The following is a 20,968-nucleotide window of genomic DNA, read 5'->3' on the forward strand; positions in this document are numbered from 1 at the left end:
ACTTCTCGTTCCCAACAACATGGACGTGCCACTCCATGGGGCTGAGAGGGAATAATGAAGAGCGATCAGTGACAGCTACTTGATGACCACATTGACAGGCTATAAATTTTCCCACAAGAAAATTTTAAACCAGTTTACCACCAGACTTGCTGGAATTTCTATTTCAAGCAGAAACTATTCTATTTTTGGCTTTAGAGAAGGGGAATAAAATCTGCAGTGGATCTCAATAGCTCTGCCTCGTGACAATGTGTTGGCAGCAAAAAAATGGACAAGTAGTCACTAAATGTTTTCAATTTCAGGGTAGGAACAAACATGATTGTTCAGCTCCCAGTGAGTTTAACCATATACTGTGGTGACACAAGCTTGATTAAGCTGGCAAATTGCCAAGCTCAGTCATAAATCAAGAATGTAGTAATAATAAGTCGTTTATAGAGGAACTTTTCATACAAACAGTTTTGTTCAAAGTGCTTTATAATCGGATAAAGTGTAAACATGAAGATAAAAAATAAAAACATGAAAATAAAAGACAATAAGATGTTGGTTAAAAGCAAGGTTAAATAAATAGGTTTTGAGCAGGTGTTTAAAAGCGTCATCTAAGTGCATTGCTTATAGTTTTAGCTATTAAATTCCACAGTTTAGGAATAGAGTTCAAAAAAGCAGAGCTGACAATTCTGATAGAGACTGCTTAGATTTAAGAGACCAGCTGAAGAAGACCTGAGAGCTTGAGCAAGGTTATAAAAAGGTGATTCTGCGATGTACTTCAGTCCCAGAACACTGAGAGCTTTAAAAATGAAATTTAAAATCAATTCTAAAAGCTTGTCAGGGCTTTGCCAGAGTCAGCCAGCAATGGTGATGCCTGGTTACAATCTTGCTATTTAAAGGTTGCCCTCTCACGCCCAGCACAGAGATCCAAATGTGGTTAAAACAGCAGATTATGCTAATACTGAAAGAAATTTTATAATCTTCAAGCTAAGGTATTTTTTAAGATTTTTAAAGAGACCTTTAACAATTTAAAGTTCTTTAAAGATTAGTTTTATTTGTCACATGTACATCAAAACATAGTGAAATGCACCATTTGAGCCAATGAGCAACAGCCTGAGAATGTGCTGGAGGCAGCCCACGAGTGTCGTCATGCTTCCAGCACCAACAGGGCATACCCACAACTCACTAAACCTAACCCATGCGACTTTGGAATGTGGGAGGAAACCAGAGCACCTGGAGGAAACTCGTGTGTTATTCATGGAGAGAATGTACAAACTTGTTACGGAGAACTGTGGAAAATGAACCCTGATAACTGGCAACGTAAAGCTTTACACTAGCTGCTATAATTATAGTAAACTGCCTCTCGTCTTTGAAAGATATCAAAGCCTTGTGCAAGGACTGAGGATTTCTGACATGTGAAAACTACATAAGTTGAGATAGCTCTCCTGTCTGATAGACTAAGAAACTGTTTACACAAGCATAGCAGGCAGTAATCACAGAACACATAATTAGAATAATTAGCAAGAATGCCATGGGATGATAAGTATTTTACAGTGAGTTAATATAAGCTGGGGGGAAAAAGAAGGTGCAGAGCCAGTTGTAAGCATAGTACAATACAATAGAGCACAGGAACAGGCCCTTCAGCCCACAGTGCCTGTGCTGACTGATTCCAATTTTAATGAATCCAATCTGTCTGCACTTGGTCCATACCCCTCCCTTTCCCCTCTATTCTAATTTCTGTAGAAATGCCTCCTAAACCTTCATACAATTCCAGTTCACTCTACAAGGCAAAATATTGCAGGACTATGGAGACAGAGACAGAGACCAGGGTGTGTGATGCATTGGATTGTTTTGATTCAGGTAAGTCAGAAGTGCTGCATGGCTATGACCTCAGTGACCATTCTCCATTTGGATAGAGAGCTCGAGTTGGCCCAACATGGGCTGAGGGGCCTGTACTGTGCTGTAATGTTCTATTAAACCTCAACATCAAAAGGTGCAAGGAAGGAGTAAGACTTTGCCCTGTGTACAAGGAAAGATGTCAACACTGTTTTTGCTTTATTTCAGTGGAACTGTTGAGAAATTAATTTGTATTTTAAAATCTGTGACCTAAAGGTAGCTCTGGAACAAATGCTGGCAAATTTTCTGATGTCTTCAGTTTCAGCACATTCTAACTCTACCACCTCAAATCATGTTTATTGTGCGTTGAATCACTGTTTCACAGAATATCACCCTAACATACTATACATCTTCTAAAAACCTGAAGAAAATATTTATTTATTTAGCCATAAGCGAGGAGTAGGCCCTTTAAGCCACACTGCCCAAGCAAACCCAAAGCCGTGATTAACCCTAACCTAATCACAGGACAATTTACAATGCCAATTAATTTATCCAACTAATTGAAGAATTTTTTTCCCATTTTTCAATCAGTACAGTGATTTTAAGTTCTCTTTCCCAATCGGTTTTAATTTTATTAGATACATCAGGACATAAATTCATAATTATATTATAAATAATTGCTACAACACCTTTTTGAAAAAGATTTAAATCTAAAATTTTTTCCAAAATATCCATTGGATATAAATGTGGAAAATTAGGAGAAACAGTTATTAAAAAGTTTCTAACCTGTAGATATCTAAAAAAGTGAGATCTAGGCAAATTATATTTATTAGGTAGTTGTTTGAAGGACATAAAACAATTATCCAAAAATAAATCACGAAATCGTACTATACCTTTGATTTTCCAATCTAAATAAGCTTGATCCATAGTGGAAGGTTCAATTAATTAACTCATCCCCTATATGTGCTAAATATGCGTTGATACAGTTTAAAGTAATGCACAGGGCTCATATGTCCAAAGATAAATTATTCCGTTATTACTCTTATATAAATCCTATATGTGATAGATGTCATTCCAAGATAGCTTCTTTAACTTACATGTTTTGGTCATGTCCTTTGTTGAAAAAATATTGGAAAGATATTTTTGATATTATTTCAATGGTTTTGAATATAGACTTACAACTTCACCCAATTACTGCTATTTTTGGGTTACCAATGATAGAATCAAATCATTTAACCTCTTCAGCTCGTCGGATGATTGTATTTCTTACTTTAATGGCTAGAAGATCCATTTTGCTGAATTGGAACGAGATTAATCCTCCTACCATATTTCATTGGTTTTCTCAAACTATGCTGTGTTTAAATTTGGAAAAAAATTAGAAGTGTTGTTTATGATCCCTCTATTAAATTCGAAAAGACTTGGAGGCCATTTATTCAACATTTTCATATGACATAATTTTTCCTTTTCCAAACTTACTTATTTCTTTGTAATATTGGTTGAGACGAACGGAGTTGTCGACATTAAGATTTTCTCTTCTCTCTTTTTTTTAAGATGTTATAAAACAGCCCATGTCTTTTTTTTTCTTTAGTTGATTAATTCTGTTTAGATTAGTTTTTTTTGGGGGGGTTATAATTTTTTTTCCCTTTTTCATGATTTTTTTTTTAGATATCTTTCTTTGTTTTATATTGTTCATTTGTATCCTATATGATTGGGAGTTTTATCATTTAAGTGTTAAGTGGCTTTATAATCACTTATGCTAATTATAACAATGTATTCCCAATAACTTTGTACCATTACCATGTTATGTTTATTTTTATGAAACTAATAAAAAGATTGAAAAAGAACAATTAACCTATCCAGTATTTATTTAGACTATGGGAGGAAACCAGAGCACCCAAGGAAAACCCACTCATTCCGCGGGGAGGATGTACAGAAATTCCTTACAAAATGACACTGGAATTGAACTCGAAACTCCGGAACGCCCTGAGTGATAATAGCACCGTGGTAACCGCTATGCTACTGTGGTGCTGATTAGAACAGTAGAATTAAAGCAAGAGGAACAGACCTGTAACGAGTTGCTGTCTCTGTCTCAATTTCTTCCAGGTGGAATTCAGCCCAAGGATCAGGCATGTGCTTGGCTTTTTCAAATGCATGCTTCCAAGCTTCCTGCACAACAGAAGGAACAGCTCATTTCCTTTCAAAGTACTGGTGCCAACACTGAATTTTATTTACAAAATGTATTCTGCATAGGGCGCTGTGTTTTTTTGTAGTTGTAAACCAGTCAGAGGTCCATATCAGAACCAGGAGCCAAAGTCCAATCACAATTCAATGCTGGAAGTGGAGTGAACATTCACGAACATCCATAACCAAATATTTACAATGTATACAATGCAAGGGAGAAAAAAAAAATCTGATTTCAAGTCCAAAATATGAACACTAATCCAAGCAAAAGCTTCAATCAGTGCTCAAGATCCGGTCTCAGTGCGATTTGAGAAGATTAACAAATGCACACTATTTTAACCCGCTTAGGTTCAGAAATTACCTTACAGAGGACGATGGGAAACTAGTTTTGCAGAGGCTGACCTTCGAGCTTCTTGTTTCAGGCCACTTTAATTCTCAATCCTGCTCCTACTAGAACAATAATACCTCATCTTCCCTCTGGGCACCTGCAACTTTCCGTAATGAAGAATGAATTTTCCAACGTTATCTCCAAGAGCACACTTGGAGTGGGTATACTGCATTTCTCATCATTGCTTAGATATTAATTAGCAATGAAAACAAGTCCATTTCCTTTCGTACTATTCACCTTTCGATCAAAGTTCATAGAAAACTTATTTTCAAAGTACATATATGACACTCTATACTACCCTGAAATTTACTTTCTTGTAGGCATTCACAGTAAAACAAAGAAATATTTTAGAATCAATGAAGAACTACAAAGACCGGCAATCAACATGCAAAAGACGGCAAACAGTGCAAATACACAATAAGTATACAATATTGAGAACATGAGTTGTAGAGTCCTTCAAAGAGATTGTCCAATCAGTTCGGGATTGAGATGAGTGAAGTTATCCACACTGGTTCAGGAGACCAATGGATACTTCATAATACATTCATTCACTTGACAAGTCAAATCTGACAATGCCCATTTCAACTCCTTTACAATGCAGGTGCTGAAGAATTTCAACAGCATGTTGCCCTTCAAAAGCCTGGTTCACTGAGGGCAGTCAGGAAGCTTCCACAACCTTGCTTTCATGCAATGTTCAAGCACTTGCATCAGATGCAATATTTGCTTTCACATGCTTGAGGGCACAAGCAGCCCTGACCAAAATAACTGATCATTAGTGCTATTGCTTCGTAACAGCACCTGCTATAAGATTGAGGTTCAATTCCCACCACAGTCTGTCAGGAGCTTGCTCGTTTTCCCCATGACCATGTGGGTTTCCTCAGGTGCTCCAGTTTCCTCCCAAATTAGGGTTACTTTCTGAGTTCCACAGGGACCGCTCCCATGCAACTCCCATGTCCAGTCATCCATACCCACTAATCTTCCTCCTGGCACTTATCCTTGCAAACAGAACAAGTGCTACACCTGCCCCTACACCTCCTCCCTCACTACCATTCAGGTCCCAACCAGTCCTTCCAGGTGAGGTGACACTTCACCTCTGAGTCTGTTGGGATCATTTATTGTATCTGGTGCCCCCAGTGTGGCTTCTTGTATATCAGTGAGACCCCATGTAGACTGGTAGACCACTTTGTTGAGCACCAACACTCCGTCTGCCAGAAAAAGCGGGATCTCTCAGCGTTCACCCATTTTGATTCCACTTCCCATTCCCATATGTCCATCTATGGCCTCCTCTACCATCGCGAGGAGGCCACAGTCAGATTGGAGGAGCAATATCTTATAGTCCGTCTGGGTAGCCTCCAACTGCCTTCCTCTGGTGCTCCTTCCTTTTTTTCTTTCTTCCATGGCCTTCTGTCTTCTCCTATTGGATTCCCCTTTCTCCAGCCCCCAGTTCTTTATTCATCCCTCCCCCCTCCCAGTTTCACTGATCACTGTGTATTGCTTCCACCCCTCCCCCCACCTTCTAATCTGACTCCTCATCTCTTTTTTCCCCTCTAGTCCTGCTGAAGGATCTCAGCCCGAAACGTCGATTGTACTCTTTTCCATAGACACTGCCTGGCCTGTTGAGTTCCTCCAGCATTTTGTGTGCATTGCTTGGATATCCAGCATCTGTGGATTTTCTCTTGTTTCTGTTAGGGTTACGATCAGTAAATCATAAGCATGCAACACTGGCGTGGAAGCATGGCGACATTGCAGGCTGCCCACAGCACATCCTTGATGCAAATGGCACATTTCACTGTATTTTTATCTTTAAATATAGAAGCCATGAAACAAACTTTGACATAGATCTTCATGATAACTACTGCCATCATACAGTGCCCAGTTCACCAAATCTTGTAGTTGGAATTTTTGTCATCTGTAGAATTTATTTTTGCATCTGAAATATTGATATATTTGTGGATAAATGGTATGGTCAACACAGACAAGACAATAATATTTATTCTGGATCACTCCTTCCAGCGAGTGGATTCAGAGTGTTCGTCAGGTCAGCTGACAATTATCACTATGTTGTTTTTGGATAGGATTCCCCTCCAAAGTCATTAGGTAAGCACTTGAATGACAACAAGAAAATACTATTGTTTTTGGGATTGCTGTTGTTCCTATCTGCACATTGTGGCACACTGGGCGCAACTTCGCCATTTCTTTAGCATTTTTGTCTGTTTTTTACGAGGCCAAGTTGCTAGCTTGACATTCAACCCAACACGGATGGAAATGTGCAAGGGAGCCAGCCGGATTTGAACTTAGGACCACACTTTTTGGGATAATAAATTTATATTCATCTCTGTCAAGTGGCAAATTAAGATTCTATAAAACCACTTTTTTTTTTAATTTGAAGAAAGAGATAATCAATCAACTTTCAGTGCAACTTGGTGTCTTCTGCTCAGTTTATCTTCTGTGAAGAAATAAATAGCCAATCTCAAAAAGTAAAAATTAAATTTGAATCACATTCTTTGAAAAATGTGAGTGGACCTTAGATTGGAAAATGTGATCTGAAAAATTCAGTTGACTGTTTATTCATTTCCATAGATGCTGCCTGACCTGCTGAGTTCCTCTCACATTTTGTATGAGTTGATTCAGTTGGAAACTGTATGCAGTTTGTGGTTGAATTAGCGGAAGTTGAGAGAAGCCAGAAAGGTTGCTGAGAAATACTTGAAGGATACTGTTAGTTTATTTCTAATTTAAAATAAGATTTTTCTGAGAAAATAGTCCAAAGAAACTGATTGTAACATGGAACAGATAAAAGTAAAAGGCAGCAGAGATAATAGGTGCGGCTGCCTCTAATACAACACAACGCAAACTTATTCAAAATTACAACTCTAAAGCACATTCACAACCTCAGATGTACCTTGAACAAATCTCATGTGACAAGATGAACTGTTGACCTCAATCTACCAGATTATGTTCTTGTTCCTTATTATCTATCTGCACTGCAACACTTCATTCTGCATTCTGTTATTGTTTTCCCTTGTACCACCTCAACGTACTATGTAATGATCTGATCTGCATGAACAGCAAGACAAACTTACATTGTATCTCAGTACATGTTGATATTGAGAAACCTATTCCAATGCCAACGAGCTGTACATACAATACAGCACTTCGCCTCTGTAGTTACGGCTGTAGTGCAGAAAACACCAGTGACAGTTGCTATAACAACCTGCTGAGGGATAATTATTGGTCAGAAGACCAGGACTTCTACTGTATGTCTAAGAAGCCAGGAGAGATCTTGGTTTTACATGCCTTCTGCAAGATCCTCAACTTGTCCAGAGGTTGGAAGGCCAACATCTGCGAGTCCACAGCCAAGGAATGGAGGCCGAGAGGCCTGTGTGCGTGTGTGAGCAGAGGGAGGGAAAGGGGCTTGTTCTGCTCAACATTATGGACAAGCTATGCTGGCACTGGAATGTGTGGTGACATTCACGGGCTCGCACCAGCACATCCTGGTAGCTAATGCAAACGATGCATTTAGCTGTATGCTTTGATGTACATGTGATAAATAAATAATTCTGAAATCTGAATCTACAAGACTTCACTATTAGACACAAATCCTTCCCTCGGTGCTGCACTGGATGTTGGCCTACATTACTGCCACAGTTCCACAACACTGCAGAAGAAAGCGGTGTCACAGGTGACAGGTTAGTCATGGCTAAGATCAACTCCTGCCTAAGCAAGGACCTGGACCCACCGCAATTTTCTATCACCACAATAGTCTACAGCGGATGCAATCTCACTGGCTCTCCACTTGGCCTTGGATAATCTGGACAACAGTAATAATCAGGTCAGGCTGCTGTTTATTGACTACAGCTCAGCATTCAACACAACCATTCCTACAGTTCTAATCGACAAGCTCCAAAACCTGAGCCTCTATGCCTCCCTCTGCAAATGGATCCTTGACTTCCTCACTGGGAGACCATAGTCTGTGTAGGTCAGAATAACACTTCCATCTCACTGACAATAAACACTGGCATGCTAGCCCATTGATCTACTCTCTCTACACCCATGACTGTGTGGCTAGGCACAGATCAAACACCATCTATAAATTTGCAATGACACAATTGTTGGCAGAATTTCAAATGGTGACACGGAGCATACAGAAGTGAAAAACATCATCTGGTTGAATGGCGTTGCAGCAATAACCTTGCATTCAATGTCAGTAAGAACAAGGAATTGATGGTGGAATTCTGGAACAAAGCATCCAGGGAACACACACCGTCCTCATCAATGGATCAGAAGTGGTAAAGGTGAGCAGTTTCAGGCTCCTGGGTGTTAACATCTCAAGGGTCTTTCCTGGGCCCAGCAGATAGATACAATTATAAAGAAGGCACAACAGCGGCTATATTTCATTAGATTAGATTATGAAGACACGCAGTCCTCTTTTATTGTTATTTAGTAATGCATGCATTAAGAGATGATACAATATTTCCTCAGGTGTGATATCACAAAACACAGGACAGACCAAGACTGAAAACTAACAAAACCACATAATTATTACATATAGTTACAACAGTGCAACAATACCATAACTTGGTGAAGGACAGTCCATGAGCACAATAAAAAGTTCAAAGTCTCTCAAATGTCCCACATCTCACGCAGATGGGAGAAGGAAGAAAAACTCTCCCTGCCATACCCGACCACATCTGAGTCATCCGAAAGCTTCGAGCTCTGATCAGCTCTCCGACACCGAGTACCGAGCACCATCTCTATCCGAATGATTCGACTTCAAACTCGGTCGCCAACAGCAGGCAAAGCCGGGGATTTTGAGACCTTCCCTCCGGAAAATTCTCGATCGCGCAGTAACAACAGCAGCGAACTTGCGTTTCAGAAATTTCTCCAGATGTTCCTCTGTGCTTTCACGTCTGTCTCCATCAAATCAGAATTGTCCGCGGCCCCTATTTAACGGATACAATATCATTTTCACCGGAGGGCTGCGCACGCGCGGCACGCTGCTATCTCTTCCTCCCGCCTTTAGGAGTCTGAGATGACTTGATATGCTACCAAACTCTCGTAAATTTCTACAGATGTACTACGGAGAGCATTCTAACTGTTGCATCACCATCTGGCATGCACAGCATTGGGAAAAGCTGCAGGGGGTTGTAAACTCAGCCAGCTCCATCATGGGCACTGGCCTCCCCAGCATCCTGGTCACCCTCAAAAGGCGATGCCTCAAAAAGATGGCATCCAGCACCCAGGACATGCCCCCTTCTCATTACAATCATAAAAGAGGTGGTAGAGGAGCCTGAAGACACACACTTAATGTTTCAAGAACAGTTTCTTCACCTCTATCAGGTGATTTCTGAATGGACAATGATCCTACGAACACAACTTCACTATTTTTCCTCTCCTTTTGCACTACTTTAATGTTCTATTTTTACATATTCTTATTTTAACTTGTAGTTTTTATTATCTATTGCACTATACTGCTGCCACAAAACAACAAATTTCACAACATATGCCAGTGATAATAAACCTGATTCTGAATTGGTCATAAAGAGAACTTTAGCCACAATGACCTTCATGAATCAGGAGTTGAGGTGTTATATTGACCAAACTCAAGAGTACTGTGTGCAGTTCTGGTCAGCTCCCTGCAGGAAAGATATCAGTAAGATTGAAAGAGAACAGAGAAAATTTACCACAATGTTGCCAGAACTTGAGGACTAGACTTATAGGGAAAGACTGAGTAGGTTAGAACTTAATTCCCTGCAACATGGGAGAATGAGGGGAGGTTTGATAGAGGTGTACAAAATTATGAGTATAGATAGGGTTAAGGCTTTTTCCACTGAGATAGGGTGAGACTAGATCTAAAGGCCATAGGTTAAGGGAGAAGGATGAAATATTTAAGGAGGAACTTCTTCACTCAGAGGGTGTTGCGAGTGTGGAGGTGGAACGAGCTGCCAGCACAAGTGGTGGATGTGGGTTCAATTTCAACATTTAAGAAAAGCTTGGATAGGTACATGGATGGGAAGTGAATGGAGGGCTGTGGTCCAGGTGCAGGTCAATGAGACTGTGCAGAACACGAGTTCAGCACAGACAAAATGAGATTAAATATGATTCTATAATGAGCAAGACAGGAGAAGGCGTCTGACATCAAAAATCAGGAGGACCAGAAACCTACAATGAAAAGGCTGACGTGACTGATTAATTTCTAAATGTAATCCTGTGGTATCCTCTCTGGTGCCACATTAGCCCTACCTACATTGGCAAATTGGTTTATTATTGTCACATATACCAAGGTACAGTGAAAAACTTATCTCGTATACTACCCATACAGATGATTTCATGAAAGTGCACTGAGGTAGTACAACGGAAAGCAAAAACAGAATGCAGAATAAAGTGTTTCAGATAAAGAGACAAAAAGTTGCAAGGCCATAACAAGGGTCAAGAGACCAAAAAGCTACTGGAGGAAAGAGAGAGGAAGGTGGCATTAGAGCAGCAGATGGTAAAGAACAGGCAGAAGTACTCAATGCAGCTTTGAGCTTCAGGCCATTAAGGTCATTACTTTGCTGTCAAGAGTGCGGGCAATCAGGAAACGGAAAATAAACAGTTGCTTCAGAGGAAATCTTCACTGGGTTTGTTGGCCTCGACTTGAATCTATCCTCTGACCACCTCCTCCTTGAACCATCTCAGCCACGGTTTTGGTTTCTGCACTTCTTGTGTGTACACGCACGCACACGCACACACACGCTCACACTAAATGTGGCCAAGAGGTCAGTCCTCATCCCTGTAGGTCTGCAGAAGGAAATGAGTTCACAGCAGATGACAACGCAGACTGGTGTTCTGGTTCTCTAGCTGGAGATTTGGTAAGTAAATGTTGCTACAGCCACACAGTCAGCAGGACTGTGTGCAAGTCTGTGGAGGCAGGGCTCAGCTCCTGACTCACTCATTCAGCTCAGCTCATGCTTCTGAGATCACTGACCCTATGATCCTACCTCCGACAGTGAGCAGCTTGTCTACCAGACATTAAGTGTTAAATGTGGCTCCACAGCACAAATAATAAAACTCCCAATAACCTGCCAACCAACCATTCAGAAATCCTAATGGTTCAGCATTTGGCTCACCATGCATGCGATTAACCAGAACACCAGCTCCCAAACTCGTTTCGACTACCTTCTATCTATGTTAATAACTAGAGTGATAGCTCTGGTCACCTAACTACAGGAAAGATAGCAATACGTTTCAAAGAGTGCAGAGAAAATTTACAAGGATATTGCTGGTACTTGAGGACCTGAACTGAATAAATTAAGACTTCAGTCCCTAGAATGCAAGCCAATGAGGGAGATCTTACAGAGATACACAGGCATTTTCTCTTCAGGTCCCTGTAATGTCCTGTGAATACAGTTATTTGTTCCGTGCTGCGGACGCCTGGTACACTGTATCAATGGAACCGTCTCAGTACATCCGTCACCAATACTGACGCACTGTTTATATCTTCGTCATGTTCAACTCACGTCTCTGACCTCTGACTACAGCTAACACACAGTGAAACCAGTGGCTCCCACTTATCTGAAACACCAAAACTAAACAGAACCACACCTCTGACTCTGAAGATATTTAACAATTACCATCACTATCACAATTCTTTTCAAACTGACACAGCAAGAAATTGGGAAATGAGTTAAAAGGGGCAGATTCCAAACCCCAGAGCTGGCAACAACAAAAAAAACTGTAGTATACTTCATTTAATATTAGCAACAGATTCCAAGACTTACACCGAAGCATTTTCAAATCAAACATACGTCAAAATATAAACTGACAATAGGACAGTTAAGAGACTCGTTAAGCGAGTTTAAGAGGCATCTTAAAGCTGGTGTGGAGACAAGAGGAGGATGAAACTGTGGAGAGAGGTTAGATGGGAGACAGGAAAGAGATCAGCAGTGCTGGGATCCAGGAGAAAGATGAAAATTAAAGAAGACAAACTCAAAATGGAAGAAGAATTAACGATCATGCAGGTTATGCAAGACTTGAACGAGAGGTTATAGGTTAAGGGTTAAAGGTGAAATATTTAAGGGGCACTTGCGGCAGAACTTCTTCACTCAGAGGATGGCGAGAGTGTGGAATGAACTGCCAGTGGATGTGGGCTCAACTGTTCCAATGAAGACAAGCTTGGTTAAGTACATGGATGGGAGGGGTATGGAGGGATATGGTCCAGGTGCAGATCATTGGGACTAGGCAGAAGATCAGGTAGGCATGGATTAGATGGCCTTTTTCTGTGCTGCGTGGTGCTCTAGAACATCAATAAAGTGAATTTATAAGGGCTTTGAGGTATTAATTGGAAACAAGACCTTTTAGCCCTGAACATCCAGCATCGAGCACGCTGGATTATCACTGATAGAGTTTTATTGGACTACTGTTTTGCCCGGTTCAAGGACAGCTTCTACCCAGCTGTTACAAGATGGATTGAACAGTTCACTAGTACAATAAGACAGACTCAAACTCATTATGGCCTTGCATCTTATTGTGTCTGCAGAGCACTTTCCCTGTAATTTGCACTTCATTCTGCTTTCTGTTCCTATTTAAATTCGTACTACCTCTATGCAGTAGTAAGGTGAACTGATCTGAGAGACAGGATTAGAATCTAAGACTAGCTTTATTTGTCACATGTGCATCAAAACATACGTGAAATGCACTGTTCGCATCGATGACCAACACCGTCTGAGGATGTACTGGGGGCAGCATCCAAGTGTTAGCATGCTTCCAGCACCAACATAGCATGCTCACAACTTACTAACCTGTAGGTCTTTGGACTGTGGAAGGAAACTGGAGCACCTGGAGGAAACCCAAGCAGTCATGGGGAGAATGTAGAAACTCCTTATAGACAGTGGCAGGAAATGAACCTGGGTCACCAGCCCTCTAAAGTGTTACAGTAACCACTGTATAGTTTTTCACTGTACCTTGGTACATGTGACAATCATAAACCAATTTACCATTGGAGGCTGGGCAAATCTGGCACCACAGGGTTGCAACAAAGGATTACGTTGCAATATAAATAGGTCACTAGACACCCCCCCAGGCAATTAAAAGCTGTTAAACACAGATATATAATGCAATTTCTAATACATTGCATTCAAAACACATTATTATTAGACTAAGTGGAATTGAAATTCTGTCCTTGTGTTTGACAGTGTCAGAATGACACCATACATCCTGCTCTCACACATCAACATCAGCTCAAAGTTGCTTTTTAAGAAGAAGGAAGCGATTGTAAACAATCTACTTTTGCTCTTGTGGCCCACTTCAGATCACTTAAGATTTGTATGCTGTCCAGCTTCACCAGCAAAAGCCTTTTGTCTGGATGCATCACAGCTTGGTACGGCAAATGCTCTGCCTGAGAGCCCAAGAAACTACAAAGTTGTGGACACAGCCCAGTACATCAGAGGAACCAGCCTTCCTGCCATCTGCTCTGTCAACACTTCTCACTGCCTTTGTAAAGCAGACAGTATGATCAGACTCCACCCACCCCAGGCATTCTTTCTTCTTCCCCCTCTCATTGGGCAGAAAGATACAAAAGTCTGGAAGCACATACCACAAGGCTCCAGGACAGCTTCTAACCCACTACTGAATGGACCTCTTGTTTAATAAGATGGACTCGTACTCACAATCTACCACATTATGACCTTGTGCTTCATAACTAGCCTGCACTGCACTTTTAACCCTTTTGCATTGTTAATGTTTTACCTTGTTCTACCTCAAGACATTGTGTAATGATTTAATCTGTATGGACAGTATGCAAGACAAGATCCTTATGGTATCTTGATACAAGTGACAATAATACACCCATTCCAACACCAAATGATCCATAGACACTGGTGTACCAGGAAACCCTGCAGCAAGCAGCACCCACACAATAGTTCAATAATTCTATTTAGTATCAGAGAATGTATATAATATACAACCTGAAATTCTTACTCTCCACAGACATCCTCAAAACAGAAGAATTCCCCCAAAGAATATATGACAGAAATAAAAATGCAAGCCCCCAAAGCCCCCTGCCCATCCCACGCATTAGTATCCAACTTTTACTCACAATTAAGTGGAGGGAATTGGCAAATTGGTTTTATTATTGTTACATGCATTGAGATACAAAGAAAAATATGCCTTGCACACTGACCAAAGGGATCAAGTTATTAAGATAAGACAGTAACAGAATGCAGAATAGAGTATTACAGTTACAGCAAAAGTGCAGTGCAGGCAGACAATAAGAGTCAAGATCCACTGTTCAATAGTCTTATAACAGTGGGGAGTGAGGTTGAAGCTGTCCTTGATCCCGGTGGTACATGCTTTTGAATCTTTTCTGCTCGATGGGGGCGGGGGGAACAGAATGCTTTTCTATGGAATGCTCCTTATTGGAAAGATTCAATTAAATGTAATACTAGTGCCTGTAATAACTCCGCCAGGGATGCCCCCAAGCCCAACTATGAAAGGAGGAAGGTTGGGCATGGAGTTAGCAGCCCTAACCTGTAAAAACCCGGAGCTGCAGAAAACCCAACAAAAGCTCCAAAGACCTAATTCCTGGGAGAGCAAGGTTCTTCGGCTAGAAGACATATGAAGTCGTGTGGTAAAAGCTGAAGCTACAAGGCCTATCAACCTTCTATTGGCCCAGGACAGCCTATGCCCCAGATGGGGTGATGGGCTTAAGAAGTGCCTGTAATGCTCTGTCAATATGTTTTGGTTTTCAATAGTAAAACCAGTTATTTGTTCAATGCTGTGGACTCCTGGTATGCTGTGTCAATGGCACCGTCTCAGGGTACAGTACATTCCTCAAACCAACACTGACGCACTGTTTATATCTCCAGCATGTTCAACTCACGTCTGACCTCTGACTGTACTTTGACTAGAACTAACGTAGAGTGAAACCAGGAGCTCCTGCTTATCTAAAATACCAAAACTATCCTCTGACTCGGAGGATATTTAACATTTGCCATCACTATCATAATTCTTTTCAAACTGACACAGGAAGGAATCGGGAAATGAGTTAAAAGGGGCAGATTCCAAACCCCAGAGATGGCAACAACAAAAAACTGTATTAATATACCTCATTTAACATTAGCAACAGATTCCAAGACTTACATTAGAGCATTTTCAAATCAAACATACACCAAGATACAAAGTGACATTAGGACAATTAAGAGACTTGTTAACCGAGTTTAAGAGGCATCTTAAAACTGCTGTGGAGAAAAGAGGAGGATGAGACTGTGGAGAGAGGTTAGATGGGAGCGAGGAAAGAGATCAGCAGTGCTGGGATCCAGGAGGAAGAGATGAATTCTGGTTCAAACACAAGATGGAAGGATAATTAACAATGACATGCAAGGAAGTATACAAGCTAATCAGGGACAAGATGGTTACAGAGTAGAAAACGCAATGAAATGATTGCATATATTCGACCTACCCGACCTCGGTCAGTTAATGAGCCAAACTTAGGACTGGTCTCGTGATTCTGAAGGACACAAGATAATTTGAAAAATACAAAAATGAAAATTTTATTTTAAACAAAACTTTGCCTGTTAGCATTATCTGTGGCACAGTTACATAATCTGTTTCTAATTATGGAAAAAAGTCCCTGTATATATTTTTGATTTACCTGGCCAATATTAACAGAAGTTTAATTTAATTTTCTCCACGAAATGACACAAGACACCAATAGTTTTCTGAAAGCTTAATACAGCATACTGATTTGGTCAAATTATTTCTCAGATTGCATATTGGCTAATTAGTAAAGTGATAATTAAATGTCAAAGCAAAAACAAAGTACTGGCAACACGCTGATCCACAGACAGAGAAACACATAACACATGTAAGAAGCTGGAGGAACTCAGTAGGTCAGGTAGCATCTATGGAGAGGTAAAACAGCCAACATTTCAGGACAAGACCTCCATGTTCCTCTGGATTTTCAGCATCTGCAGCATCCCTTGTGTTTATGAGAAACAGAGCTAATGCTTCAGTTCATAACCAGAAGAATCTGGTATCTCAGGGTAGAATAAAGTGACATATATGTACTTAGAAAATAAATTTATTTTGAACCATGAATCATTCACCGAAATATTAACCCTGTTGCTCTTTCTTCCCAAATGCTGCCTGACCTGCTGAGTTTTTCCAGCATTTTATTTTTGTTTTTACTGTTGGTTTACAGCATCTATAGGTTTTTAACCACAAAATATACCACATTTACCACAAAATACACCACTTTTAACTCTGCTTTAAATTTGAACACCATATGAGTACTTTTATTTTTTCCGTCTCACTCCTTGGAATATTTTTGGCATGCTTGTAGATTCTAATGCTGGTTAATCCCTTTTTGCTCTGCTGACAAAGAAAGAAAATGACTAAAAACTGATTAGTTTAGCAGCAAACCTCCCCAAAATTATTTTACATGAAATATACATCCTTCTGCTCTACTCTCAGAATAAACAAACTGCTCTACAAGCATTTGGATTGAAATTTGCTGTGGGACGAGGAGGAAAAATTTGCATTAAAAAGACCATAAAACATAGGAGCAGAATTGGGCCATTCAGCCCATCGAGTCTACTTCATCAATCCATCATGGCTGATTTATTATCCCTCTCAACACCATTCTGCTTTCTCCCCAAAACCATTGACGCCCTTGCTAATCGAGAACCTATCAACCTCTGTTTTAAATATACACAATGACTTGGCCTCTACAGCCGTCTGTGGCAATGAATTCCAGAGATTCACTTCCCTCTGAGTATAGAAATTCCTATCTCTGTTATAAAGGGATGTTCTTGTAGATATGCATGAAAATTCACCAAGTACCGAAACTGTTAAACAGTCATGAGAGACAGCAGATGCTGGAATCTGGAGTAACAAACTCCTGAAGGAACTCAGCGAGTCAGGCAGCGTCCTTAGAGGCAAAGGGCTGCCTTGACATTTTGGGTTGAGACCCAACATCAGCAATTTCTACTGACAAGTGAAAGGGTTAATGTCTGAGGAGCATTTGTTGGCTCATGAGCTCCACCTGCTAGAGGCTCGAAGAACGGGGGAGGGGGGGAATCTCATTGAACCCTATTGAATATTGAAAAGCCTCGAAAGAGTGGACACGGAGAGGATATTTCCTATAGTGGGGGGGAGTCTAGGACCAGAGGGTACAACCTCAGAATAAAAGGACATTCCTTTAGAACAGAGATAAGGAGGATTTTTTTTTTAGCCAGAAGGTGGTAATTCTGTGAAATTCATTGCCACAGACAGCTGTGGAAGCCAAATCACTGTGTACATTTAAAGCAGAAGTTGATAAGTTCTTGATTAGTAAGGGTGTCAAAGTTATGGGGAGAAGGCAGGAGAATGGCATTGGGAGGGATAATAAATCAGCCATGATTGAATGGCGAAGACTTGATGGGCCAAATGGCCTAATTCTGCTCTCATATATTATGGTCTCATTGCATACCATGGTCACATCAGGTGACTTCAAAGCACTTTACAGACAATGGTGTCCCCTTTCTTTAAAAGAAAGTGCAGTTACTGCTGCAGTACAGTTCAGCACACTTCTGCAAATTTTTTGGAGATAAATGACAAGATTATCTGTTTCTGTAATGTTGAGGAGGGAAAAATATTGACTCTAGGACACCTCCTCTCTTCTCCAAAATATCACCATGGAATCTTTTACATCAAGTGGCAAAAGACTCCTCTCAGTAGAAATACGGCACTTTCCACTCTATATGTCCTATCTCAATGAACAACCAGCTTGCACTCAAGGCACCATCTAGGACATGCTCTCTTCTCATTACAGCCATCAGGGAGATGTTACTGGAGCCTAAAGACCCACACTCAATGCTTTAGGAACAGCTTCTTCCCTTCCACCGTCAGATTTATGAATGGTCCATGAACACCACCACCACTATTTTGTTCTCTTCTAACATTTATTTATTTATTATTCTAACTTTTTTTTAAAAAGTGCATTGCACTGAATTGCTGCTGTAAAACAAATTTCACAAACATACTGTACATCAGTGATAAGAAACCTGATTCTGACCATCAGAATGCACTTACATGCTGGAGTTTCTGGTGTGGGACTTGACCCTTGAACTGACAGGATGTCACTAATGACGTCACACATCACTCACACAAAATGCAAATCTTTGTTAAAGAAAGGGCACCAGGATTTCACCGATTTGTATGCTACTGGCATCCTACTGAATATTCAACAAGGCACCAATTCCAAAAAGAAACTGTAGTTACCATCTGGTTAACGTGCCCACACCTAAAGCCGGATTTCAGCTTCAATAAACTAATGACTACCCGACTTCTAATCTCTAAGTGTCTGATTAGTAAAGTTTGAGTTTGTAAACAACCAGCGTTAGTATGTTCCAGGACAATAAGCACATGCAAGGCTCTCACTCACTGCAATGAATGTTGGTTAATTTTTAAGCATTACTTGTATATAGAAATACATTAGTGTACTAATCAAAGGGCAGAAATAAAAACATAAAAACGAGAGATCTTAAGACTGTACCTTAAAGTTGAATGACCTTACAGGGGAGCTGGAAGTTTCACAAAGTTTACCCTTCAAGTAATTGCGATTGCATATCTTATTTGACTTATGTTCATCATAATCTGTGATGGAGCAGATAAGATACTGCTCTTCATCATCACTGTCGTCCACAGAGTTTCGACTTGTACTGCCAACACCTTCGATCTCAAAGATCAGGTCATCTTCTGCCATAGTTAACTGCCAATATTTCCAGCTTCAGGCAAATGTCTTGCAAAACAGGTTCTCCTGCAGACAAAACAGATCCAATCATCAGATGCCCATGGTATTATCAATTCATTACTGGACTCTTAAGAAAAGAAATACAATACACAAAATGTAATCATTACTTAACCTCAGTTTCACTGTTTCATTTCATCCAGAGATTAAAGATTTAAAGATTAGTACATCGAAACATGGAGTGAAATGCACTGTGTGCATCTATGACCACAGTCTGAGGATGTGCTGGGGGCGGCCCGCAAGTTGCCACGCTTCCGGCACCAATATAGCATGCCCACACTTACTAACCCTCTCTCCACCAAGTTCAAGTTTATTCTCATCTGACTGCACAAATATACAACCAAACAAAACATTCCTCTGGACCACGATGCACCCACAAAACGTATACCACAGACAGCACATAAAACAAAATGTTACCACAAATAAGTTAATAAAACATAATTCAAAGTGCATGTAGTCCGCAACACAGATAAACAGTAAACAGCTCACTGTCCAAGTGACAAGACCTCAGTGGTGCAGAGTATTCATAGTCACACAGCCTGAGGGAAGAAGTTGTTACCAAACCTGGCAGTCCTAGTCCTGATGCTCCCGTACCTCCTTCCGGACAGCAGTGGGTCAAAGAGATTGTAGGATGGGTGGAAGGGACCCTCAACAATGCTTTGGGCTCTTCGTATACAATGCTCCCACTAAATGTCACAAACAAGGGGAGTGAGACCCTGATGTTCCTGTTGGCACTTTTTTTATACTGTCCTTCATAGGACCTTGTAGTCCAATGCCTTACAGCTTTTATAAAGGAAATATTTTTCTTCTTTAATAAAGGAAATATGATATAGGACCGAGTGCTTTCCCAGCATTTATGATGAATAAACTCTTCTCGGGCTTCCCGTCAGTACAAGTATCAATTATAACCGACATTTCGATGACAAACTCTGATCTTCCAACAGTGATTATGCCTGGGCATATCTAGTCTGGTGGTATTTATACCCCCATAGTTCACCAATCTTGATTGGTTAGTGTTCGTCCAATCAGGTTTCTGCTTTCCCACCTTGGAATTCCAGTTGTTACTTAGAGTGAGACCTTCATCTTTGTTAAAATTCTTTCCCTCTAGTTTTATTTTGATGGCTTCCTTTACCAAGCAGTCCCAAAGGCCATTGGTGCAGCACGGTGGTTTTGTGCCATCGATGTCAACCCAATGGCCATTGTGAATGCAATGTTCTGCTTCCACCGATTTCTCTGGGTAACCCAAACGGATACACCTCATGTGCTCCTCGATGCGAGTTTCCACAGTGCGTCCTGTCTGGCCAATATACACTTCTCCACATTCAAAGGAAATCCTATAAACGCGTAAACTGTGATTCCTTTGACTCGTAAAAGCTATGATTTGAGCTTTCTTCCCCAAGGAAATAAGACCATTAGGCAAGATGTTCCTACAGAATACTGTAGCTACAAGGTGAAGAAGATCAATCAGGCCCTTAAAAGGGCCAGCAGAAAAACCAGGAAACCTAACAACGAGGAGGAACCCATCTTTACTGCCTGTCCTTCCATGGTTTCTGGAAGGATCACCAGGGTACTTAGAAATAGCAGATTAATACCATCCACAAACCCGTAAGAAAGCTCAAATCACAGCTTATGCCTGTCAAAGATGACTTGGGACCTGGGTCGGCTGGCGTTTACAGGATTCCCTGTGAATGCAGAGCAGTGTATATTGGCCAGACAGGGTGCAAGGTGGAAACCTGCATCAAGGAGCACAGGAGGTGTATCCATTTGGGTTACCTACAGAAAATGGCAGTAGCAGAACACTGCATTCGCAGTGGCCA

General features: G+C 40.7%; 1 protein-coding gene across 3 annotated transcripts in view; it reads right to left on the reverse strand.

Moving 5' to 3' along the window:
* eef2k (eukaryotic elongation factor 2 kinase) overlaps positions 1 to 20,968 on the reverse strand; it is a 71,882-nt gene that overhangs the window by 38,662 nt on the left and 12,252 nt on the right. For 2 of the 3 annotated variants that reach the window (XM_063059412.1, XM_063059410.1), the window contains exons 2-4: positions 18,897 to 19,160; positions 15,822 to 15,869; positions 3,884 to 3,984 (exon numbers count right to left, since the gene is read on the reverse strand). In XM_063059412.1, coding sequence (XP_062915482.1) covers positions 3,884 to 3,984; positions 15,822 to 15,869; positions 18,897 to 19,106 — 359 coding nt within the window. In that variant the 5' untranslated portion in view covers positions 19,107 to 19,160. The remainder of the gene's footprint in view (positions 1 to 3,883; positions 3,985 to 15,821; positions 15,870 to 18,896; positions 19,161 to 20,968) is intronic. The other variant, XM_063059411.1, reaches the window with a different exon arrangement.

The sequence above is a fragment of the Mobula hypostoma genome, chromosome 9 (genome assembly GCF_963921235.1).
Source record: "Mobula hypostoma chromosome 9, sMobHyp1.1, whole genome shotgun sequence".
NCBI classification, from domain to species: Eukaryota; Metazoa; Chordata; class Chondrichthyes; order Myliobatiformes; family Myliobatidae; genus Mobula; species Mobula hypostoma.